Source organism: Camelus bactrianus, chromosome 27, assembly GCF_048773025.1.
Source record: "Camelus bactrianus isolate YW-2024 breed Bactrian camel chromosome 27, ASM4877302v1, whole genome shotgun sequence".
Taxonomy (NCBI): domain Eukaryota; kingdom Metazoa; phylum Chordata; class Mammalia; order Artiodactyla; family Camelidae; genus Camelus; species Camelus bactrianus.
This window is the reverse complement of record NC_133565.1, coordinates 26,054,605-26,064,345: the sequence shown is the minus strand read 5'-3', so window position 1 is coordinate 26,064,345 and position 9,741 is coordinate 26,054,605. Positions and strand designations below refer to the sequence as shown.

Sequence of the window (9,741 nt, the reverse complement as noted above, 5' to 3'; positions counted from 1 at the left end):
TCAGAATAGGTCCCACCCAGTAGCCGCCTTGGTTCTCGTCTCCATGGCTGCCTGGGGCTCAGGATTGGGAGCGAGAGTGGAGGCCCCCACGTGGTCCAGGGTTCCTCTTCCCTATTCTTTGGCAAAACTAGAAAAGTAAGTTTATAAAAGTTTCTATAAAGCTAACAGATCCAATTTAAAGGGCTATCCTTTATGCAGGGATTATATTCTACTTGCAGTGTTAAAGTGTTCTGGAGAAGAGTTGTATCATTTTGACTTGATAAAGCAAATGCCTGGCAACCCAAAGTCCACTTCCCAAATTTGGGTGGGCTCCTGAAACCAGACAATTGGGAGTCTTGGTAGCTTTGAGATGGGATGTGGCTACCCACCTCCACTGATAGCTGCCTTCTGTTCTAAGACCACTCTTTTCTCAGTCACTGCACTCCCAGCACTTGAGAAAGAAAAGCTGGTGTGCTGGCTCTGCTGGGCCCAACTCCTGGTTGGAGGGGGAAGCTCAAGGTTTCCGGACCCTTCCTCTCCATCAGTAGCAAAGGCCTGACAGCGCCCCAGCAGGCACAGCCTCTGAAGCCCAGGCTGGCATCATGAGCTGGCTTCTGTCCTGGTGGCCTGTTGGTGAGGAAGTGGCTTTTCTCTGCAAGTGGTGGGAATTCTGGTGCCTTGGCCTGCGCCCCTTTCTCTTGGGCTTGGAGCCCTGCAGGTGGTCATTCCAGTGCTAAGGAAGGTCTGGGTCTCCTCCAGGCCCCTGGAGAGTGAAGACTTATAAGGAGTTCCTTCCAGGGGAAGGGTGAGGACTAGGCTCCCAAGAACCATGGAAGGAAGCACTCGCAGTCACCTCACTAAAGAATATTCATTTATTTATAATTATTGCTAAGTAAACGTCTCTTTTAAACAGGAACATAAAAACACAGTAGGGCTTTGCACAAGTGGAATTTCTAAACAGTTGGTTTGTATACATGTCAAAATAAGTTAGAATGGAATTTGTCCAGGAGTTTCCAAGTCACCAGAGAGGCCGCACGCCTCTTTTGAAAAGGTGGGGGTGGGGGGGTGAGGACAGGAGCCTTGCCGAGCCACCCCCCAGCTCAAATTGTGAGTTGTGCTGTTTCCTTCTCTCAGCCTTGCCCAGGTCCAAGGCACAGGGCAGAGGGGGAGGCGTTCAAGTATGGAACCTCGCAGAGGGCTGGTGCTGATGGTGGGGCTGGGGGAAGAGAGAGCCCCACCCTGGGGCCAGACCTTCTCCCGTGGGTTTCCAAGACCAAGGCCACTGCACTGGCAGGAAAGAGGAGAAGGAGGAGGTACAGGCTTCTTTTTGGTACCAGGGGATAAAGACGTGGGAAGAGGTAGTTTGCAGGGGATGATGCTTCTGCTCAGCAGGAGAAAATGTCTTCTACAGTGACGGGGTCACTGCCACCTGAGGGTCATCATGGCGGGCACCTGGGAGGCTGGGGGGCCTCGGGGTCTAGGAGCCACATCTGGGGAGAGGCTTCCGTGAGCCCCCAGCCCTTTCATTTGCTGCTTAGCATGAACTCTGGCAGAGAAGGAAGGGGCAGCTGGCTGCCTGATCCCAAGGCTACCTTGTCCTCCCATCGGTCCTGATCTCAGCCACCCTGAGGCCTGGCTTGGTCCTAAGGTACAGCCTTGGGGATAGCTGCATTTCAAATTGGCACCTCCTCCTCAGTCGCTCCCCGCCTCCTGGTTCTGGGCTGAAGCTGGTGGCCTTACCTCCCATGCCTTTGGGAATGGCCCTGCCTGCTCCTCCCCTTGGAGGCCTCAGGAGGCAAGTGGCTGGGAGTCTGGGTGCCCTAGCATTCCTGAATTTGCTCATTCACTGACCTGGGCCTGCAGTCTTCAGTTCGGGGGCAGGAGATGGCGTGGGGACAGGGGATGAGAGTGGGCAAGCGAGGGAATGAGCCATGGGCGAGGGGAGTCAGTGGCCCTGGCCACTCCTCTGGGTGGTGCAGATTGAGTCACTGGCCTGAGGGGCTGGAGGGCCTGCCAGGCTCTGCCTCCTCCTGCCTCACCCTGGCCTCCTGAGGCTCCCTGCCAGCAGCTGCACCCCCAGGGCCAGACCTACAATCCCCTCCGAGCCCGAGTCCAGCCAGGCGGCTCTTGGTCCGGGAGGCACAAAGCACACAAAGCACACAAGAGAGCTTCCACTGGGAAAAAGAAAATCATCTCCATCAGAAAAAAATAGGTGACACAGCTGGAAAGAAAAAAATAAATTACCTTCAAAATAGCCCCATTTGCTCAAAAAAAAAATTTTTTTTTTCTTCTCTATGGTCTTCATTTTCCTTTTTAAATATGTTGCTCTTCCCAGGACCCTGCTGACTGTCGGCTATCCCCACCCTCAAAATGGATACTTGTTAGTCCTTAAATAAGAGGAAAAACTCCAGTCCCCCTTCCCCCCATATAGGTTGTCCTTGAGGACAGCCCCTCTTGGTCCCCAGTGGCCCCTTCACCATGCCCTGCCCCCTCACTCCAGGGGCCTTCATCTGTCTTTGTTAGTGTGTGCCTGACTCAAGGCATGTCCCGGCTTTGCGGGGGAACCCTGCCCCAGTTCGAGACAGAACTGGATGATGGTTTGTTGAAATCCACTTTAGGGACACCTACCTCCAAATAGGGATGTAAGATGGGGGCTTTCAGGGGGTTGGCTGGAGAGGACGGTAGCTGGGAGTTGGGCTACACCCCACTTTCCTAAAGCCAGGACTAGGGCTGCATGCACACCTGGCTGGAGGAGAGCGTGGGAGGCACCAGGAGGTAGAAGGCAGAGAGCCCTGCCGAGCTGTCCATGGACAGGGTGGGAAGGGGACTCTGGGGCCTGGGCGCTTCCCAGTCCAGGGGTTGGTAGGGGTTGAGGGGGGCAGTGCTGACCAGCACAAGAGCTAAAACATCCCTAGAGGCAGGAGGTGGTCCAGAGGGAAAACAGGGCATGGCTCAAGAGATCTCTTCCTCCAGTGACAGGACCCCTGAGGAGCTGTCAGGATGGCCCTGCCCTCACTGGCTGCCCCAGCTCTGCTGGGCCTGGAGAGACTTGAGAACCTGTGCCCTTGTGACCTGTCTCCAAATGGCCCCCATCTGCATTTCTCCTGCCCTCCCAGAGCAGCAGGCCAGAGAGACCCAGACCTGGGCCTCCCATGTTACCCTTCCTTCCCTAGAACGCCTGGGACCAGTGCCGGGTTCACAGCTGAGGCCAGTAGTACAGTCTCCACTTGGTCTAAAAGTCCCCAGTGGTGCAAATGACTGAGTGGGAGGGGAGGGCTCGGGACAGTGGGGCAGTAGCTCGTTTCTCAGCTGCAGGAGGTGCAGCCCACAGCACAGGGGTCTCCCCCCACGCCCCACGCCCTCCTCGCCCCGTTCTGGGCGGCCCGGCTTGTGCTATAGCACATTGTAGTAGGCCATCTCTTTCATGGCCTGTTCGGTGAGGACGCTGGCCTCGGCGCTGCTGTCCACGCCGGCGTAGGCGTAGGCGTTCTCCTCGAAGTCCTCCATCTCCTGCTGGCTGTCGAGCTCGGAGGGGTCGGGGCCGGTCAGCTCCATCATGGGGTCTGCAAGGGAGGGCACAGTTAGGCCTGGATGCCACCTGGGGCAAGAGCCAGTCACTCCCACACAGGGAGGGGAACTAAAGCAAGGACTTCCCAGTCATTGCTTCCAGCAGACTCAGCTGCCTCCTCTGCCCTCCTGCTCTGGGAGGCCTCCAACGCCTGTGGCTTCTCAGATGGGTTGCTGGACCTGAACCTTAAAGCTGTGTGTGTGCCAGGTGGGTACAGGCCTGGACTTGAACCCTTCTTAGGGTCATGCTTCACACCCACCTAAGTCACTAAGCCCTACTTATTTATCCTCTGCGATGTTTCTCATTGGTCCCCTCTGCCATATGAAAGCCTCCTGTGCTATATCATGTCTGCAACACCACTCATTTGGCACCTACTGTATGCCAGGCACTTCACATATACTGTCTCATGAATGCTCACAGCAATCCCACTTAGGAGCTCAAAAGGAAGTTCAGAGAGGCTAATCAACTTGCCAGAGGGCACCCAGCAGGCGCTGTTATTTTGATCCACTGTGCTGCTCTGCCTCAAATGGCTGAAGGGATCTGTCTCTCCTCTCATCTCCACCCAGTGGTATCCTCAGGCCTTGTTTTCCAAAGCCCAACAAACACCCAAGGTAGGTTAACAAAGACAAAAACTCTTCAGAGGCCTCTTATAATTTTATCAAGTTGAAATCTTATTATAAAGCTCTTACTATTGGAATAAAAGCCAGATGGAAAACTTCACAGAGGAGGCCTGGGTGGGGCTGCCTTCCAATGAGCTATGGAGGGAGGGAAGCCCGGGGTATGATCTGGGGACAGTGGGAGACTGGCTGGCAGCGACTGTGGCTGAGCCTCTCAATATGTATCCTGTCCCTGTCCACCTAGGAAATGCGATGTGTTTTAGGGAGAAATGGACCCCAGCCCAGGTGTACGTAGCCCTGATAAATCTCAGGCAGGGTTTTCTAACCTTGGCATTAACGTCTTGGGCCTTAATTCTTTGTTGTGGGGGACTGTCCTGAGTATTGTAGAATGTTTGGCCTCTACTATCTAGATGCCAGTAGCATCACCCCAGTTGTGACAACCAAATGTCTCTAGACATGGCCAAGTGTCCCCTGGGGGGCAAACTCACCCCCAGTTGAGAACCACTAGTCTAAGACTAATCCTGCTCCTTGCCAATGAGTGGCTCAGGATTGGCATGGGACCCAATTCTGGCCAATGAATCATGAGGAAAGGCCTGCTAGTGAGTTCTTAGAATGCTCTCATTGGTTTCACAGAGCAAAGGGGAGCAGGCTCTTACTCTTCCAATGGAGGTTAACTAAAGAAGCATATTGACCTGAAGGCCACTGGCAGCTATTTTGCGACCATGAGGAAAATCACAGCTAATTCTTTGGACAGATAGAGGGAGCCTCACTCTGATGTCATTATTGAGGGGCTGAATGAGCCAACTCTGAAGATAGCCTGGACTTGAAGTCATTTCTTAATCTATTTCCTTATTGTTAAAGCCCGTCTGAATGGAGTGTCTGTTACTTGTGCCCATAGCATCTGACACACTGTAAGTCTTTCTGACTTTATAAAACAAGGCCAACTGTACTGAACCTTATAGACCCTAGGCTGTTTCTTCCTCAGATCCTAGTGCCACACCTTCATATCATATAGTTGATTAAAAACAAGGTAAATAAAGACTGTGGGACAATTTCTATCTCTGTATCTGTTACCCTTGCAACCTCTCTTTATCTTTATTAACTCTATTGGTCCTGTCCATTTGGCCCCAGGGAATAATAATCTCTACCATCTTTTACAAGGACACTGACCTATCCCCCAAATTACAGTCCTATAGTTTATTAGGTGATTCCACCTAGAATGTATGCTGCCTTCCTCCTGCACAAGTGTCAAGCCTGAGCTTCTTAGACCAAGGTTATATGTGAGTGGCGGGCGGACCTGGCCGCAGCCATTCCCATGCCAATTCCTGCTTTACTTTCTGTCATCTGGTACAGTCAGGAAGAAAGCAATCCTATGCACCCCTGGTTACTGACCTCAGAAGGAAAGAGCTTATGTCTTAACCACCTCCTGGAAGCAAGGTGTGCAGGGACAGCTACTTCCAAAAGGACTAATCCTGTTCTGGTCCCACCTGGTGGGTTAGCTCCTGGCAGGTCCACTAGAGTATTGGCTCTCAAACTCTACCACACATAGAATTACCTGAAGTGCTTAAAAAAATCTGGATCCTGGGCCACCAACCAGATCAACTCGAACCTCTGTGGTTGAGACTCAGGCATCAGCATTTCAAAAATTCTCCAGGTGATTCAAATGTGCAGCCAAGTTTGAGAACCAGTTCTCTAGAGCCTAGATTAGAGGTTCTCAAAGTGAGTCCAGACCAGCAGCTTTGGTTTGACCTGGGACCTTGTTGGAAATGTAAATTATCTGACCCCACCTGAGACCTACAGAATTAAGAGCTTGAAGGGTGGGGCCCAGCAATTTGTTTTAACAAGCCCTCAGTGATTCTCATGCTCCCTCACTCAAGTTTGAAAACTATCACTTTAGTCAATGCTTTTCAAATTTTCTGGTGCAAACAAATCACCTGGGAATGTTTTTCAAATATGGATCCTGATTCAGCTGGTCTGGGGTGGAGCTGAGTCTGCATTTCTGGCAAGATCCCAGGTGATGCCAACACTGCTGGTCCTACAACCACATTTTGAGTAAGAAGGGGCTATAGAGCATCTATGTGCAGTCAATACGGTTTCATTCCACAAGAATGGAAAACTGATGACACCTGTTTCTGTCAGAAAACCTGGGCCATTCACTGGTCAGCTGCTCCCAAACCAAATCAGGGTTATTGCTGCCACTCCCCAGCATGACTGACTCCTAGTGAGCAATCTCATATGGCAAATCAACTCACTTGGTATTGCATGGTACATTCCCAGCTAGTTGTCTCAGAAGGAGCACAGAAATTCAAATAGCTCCAGACTATACAAGGAGCCTTCCTAAAGTGCCGTTGGCTTCTCTTTCCTGTAAGACCTTAAAGTGCTTCCCATAAGGAGGCCAGAGAGACTGAAGTTCTGCTACTGACCAGCATTGTGGGGAGAGGCTATCACATGCAGGGATGTTATAACAAACAGCCAATGAAAACTCCACCAACTGCAGAGGTGAGGAGCCTTCTGAGAACGTGGCTACATTCTCTGGCTGGCACTATGAAGAGTGTGACTGATTGTATTACACTTTTTGCCTTGGCTACTGGGAAGCTCAGAGCCCTCTGCATGCCCCTAGGACATTCCATTGGGGAACTTGGAGTTGTAACCTCACCTGGCTCTCCCTTATCTTTCCAGTTGCCATTTTCCCTTTTGTTAATTTCTTTCCCATCGATTTATTTTTTAAATGTCATCTCAGCAATGATCTTGTATGAGTTACCTAACTTCTCTGTCCTTCAGTGTCTGCATCTGTAAAATGGTGATAACAGAGCCAACCTCCCTGTGAGGGTCATGTGAGTTAATAAAGGCTTGGCACACAGCACTCAACAAATATTATTTTTATTATTGTTTATGTGAGCCCATTTAAGTCCTTTGAAGAGCACATAAATATCTCATCATTATCACCATGGTGGCCCTCCAGGGTGCCCCCTCTCCAGACCTGAGCCCACCCCAACGAGGCCTCAGGCCTGGCCAGCCTCCCCACGCCCCTAACTGGACAGGAGGCTCCTGAGTGTGCCATGACAGTACCGCTCCTGTTCCGTCCACTGTGTGTGGCCCACCCACCTTGGCTGTCCAGGCCGATGTCCATGACGCCGTGCTTGACCTTCATGTGCCGGCTCAGATTGCCCTTGAGGTTAAACTTGCTGGAGCAGTAGGGGCACTTGAAGGGTTTGCTGCCCGCGTGCAGGTGCATATGGCCCAGCAGGTTGTACATGCGGTTGAAGGACTTCCCACACACCTGGAACACACCAACCCAGCCTCACCAGCCTGGGGAGCCCGCCTTCCCCAGACCCCCAGCCACTCCCACCTCCAGGGCTGGGCTGGAATCCCATCTGCTGTGGACAGTACTCACTTTGTCTTCTCTATGTAACCCCAAGAGGCAGAGGACTAAGCCACTCCTTGCTGGTCACTGTTCCTGTGGGTCTGCCCCACATTCCCTGAGCCGGAGTTGTCAGAAACCCAGGGCTCAAATCTCTGACTGCACTGAGTCCCAGGCCTAGGCTCTTCCCCTGTGGCTGCACTGTGACCTTCATCCCCTCCTCCAACCCTCAAAAAACAACAGCAGTAGCTTGTACAATGGAACCCCCATCGCCCACCCAACCCCCAGAGCCCAGGCAGTTTCACCCAAACAGGGCTCCCTTGCCCACACTGGGTCTCTGCTGCTGCCATCATGCTGAGCCCGGGCCACCCGTGGGCAAGTCCTGCCTCGAGGTCTGAGGGCCTGGTACCTTGCATTTGAATGGCTTCACGGGCGAGTGTACAATCATGTGGGTCTTGAGGGTCTGCTTCTGCACGAAGGTCTTGAAGCAGATGTGGCACTGGTAGGGCCGAACGCTGGTGTGGATCAGCATGTGCCGCTTCATGTTCGCCTGCAGGGTGAACTCCCGGCCGCACACCTCGCACTTGAACTCCTTCACACCCTGTAGTGGGTGGGAGCGATGGTCAGGGCCACACAATGGACACAGGCTCTCCAAGTGTGTGCGCAGGGACCACAGCGTCAGAGCGTGCGCACACTTCTAGGAAAGGACTTCTGGGGACGTTCCAAACAGGTGCCACTTGTTTGAAACCACTGGAGTGGCTGGGGCAGAACCACTGACTCCGGGAAGCCTTCCAGTGATAGGCAGAGATTGGCTGGGTCGTATTGTTCAAATCCACACACCTGTTGTCTCCTGCCTGTCAGGGTAGGTAAACCTGTAGGTCTCGGGGGAGGGTACAGCTCAAGTGGTAGAGCACATGCTTAGCATGCACAAGGTCCTGGGATCAACCCCCAGTGCCTCCTCTAAAAATAAATAAATCTAACTACCGCTCCCCCACCAAACAACAACAAAACTTAAAAAAAAAAAAAAAGAGCCTTCTGTAGGTCTGTACCAGCACACCAAGGCAAACGTGTTCGTTTGCTCATTCATTCATTCAGCAACCATATACCAGGCACCTGCTACAAGCCGGCATCCTACCAGGCACCAAGTGCCTGTGGTCAAGAAGACACATCCAGAGCCTGGTGGTCTGGATGGCTTCCTTGGATTAAGATGTATGTACATGTTTTTCACCTCAGTGCTGTTTCTCGGTGGTCTTTTTGGTTCACAGGCCCCTTTGAGAGTATGACTAAAGGTATAGGAACCCCAGGAAAAATGACAAACACAAAGATCTGTGTAGAATTTAAAGAGTTCTCGAAATTGGAAGCCCATCCACTGACCTCCGAGAGTGCATTCCAAGCTTCCCTGGTGATTAAGAACCAACTGTAGTTCTTATTGAACATACAGCCTCTCAGGCCCCTGCCTGGAAATTCTGATTCAGCAAGCTCAGGGATTTTTAATCCCAACAGGTTCCCCCGGTGATTCTTATCAATGATGAACTTAGGGGAACTCAGCCCCAGGAGACAGAGATTCCAAGGGACGGGAGGAGGGTATAGCTTACATGGTAGAGCGCATGCTTAGCATGCACAAGGTCCTGGGTTCAATCCCCAGCACCTCCTCCAAAAATAAATAAACCCAATTACCTCCCCCTTAAAAAAAAAAAAAAACATTCCAAGGGAAAACCCTCTGGTTTGAATGATCAACATGCTTTACCATGGTCTAGAGGTGACCCCCAGAGCAGGACAAGGTGCTGTGTGCACAGGAGACCCAGTGTATTGTCTGGGGAGGAATGTGAGAACCAAAGTCGGGAGCTGAACTCTTTCCTAGAAACCTAGTACTTTAGTAGAATCCCAGTGGAACAGACACATTTCTGTGGTCACAGCTGCTGTCCCAACCGCTTGATTGGTAAAGTTTTGTTTTATAATGTAATGGTTCCTGATTCTATTTCTCTTAGCTGACAGGGGCTGTCTCCTGTCTTGTATGCTTGCTTGACACAGCGAAGATGACATGTATGACCACCAGGGGGCCCTGCCTTTGGGAGCTCTCTATATAAGTGCATGATGTGCGCATCCTACAAATTTAGGCTGCTAATGGGAATGTTTTCAATTTTATTAGCCTTTGATTTTTTTTTAACTTTTTTTTATTGAGTAATAGTCATTTAACAATGTTGTGTCTATTAGCC

General features: G+C 51.5%; 1 protein-coding gene across 4 annotated transcripts in view; it reads right to left on the bottom strand.

Moving 5' to 3' along the window:
- Positions 1-837: 837 nt before the first annotated feature.
- ZNF710 (zinc finger protein 710) overlaps positions 838-9,741 on the bottom strand; it is a 63,649-nt gene continuing 54,745 nt past the window's right edge. For all 4 annotated transcript variants that reach the window (XM_045516720.2, XM_074354212.1, XM_010955076.3 and 1 more), the window contains exons 3-5: positions 7,935-8,126; positions 7,270-7,444; positions 838-3,542 (exon numbers count right to left, since the gene is read on the bottom strand). In XM_045516720.2, the coding sequence (XP_045372676.1) occupies positions 3,373-3,542; positions 7,270-7,444; positions 7,935-8,126 (537 nt within the window). In that variant the 3' untranslated portion in view covers positions 838-3,372. The remainder of the gene's footprint in view (positions 3,543-7,269; positions 7,445-7,934; positions 8,127-9,741) is intronic.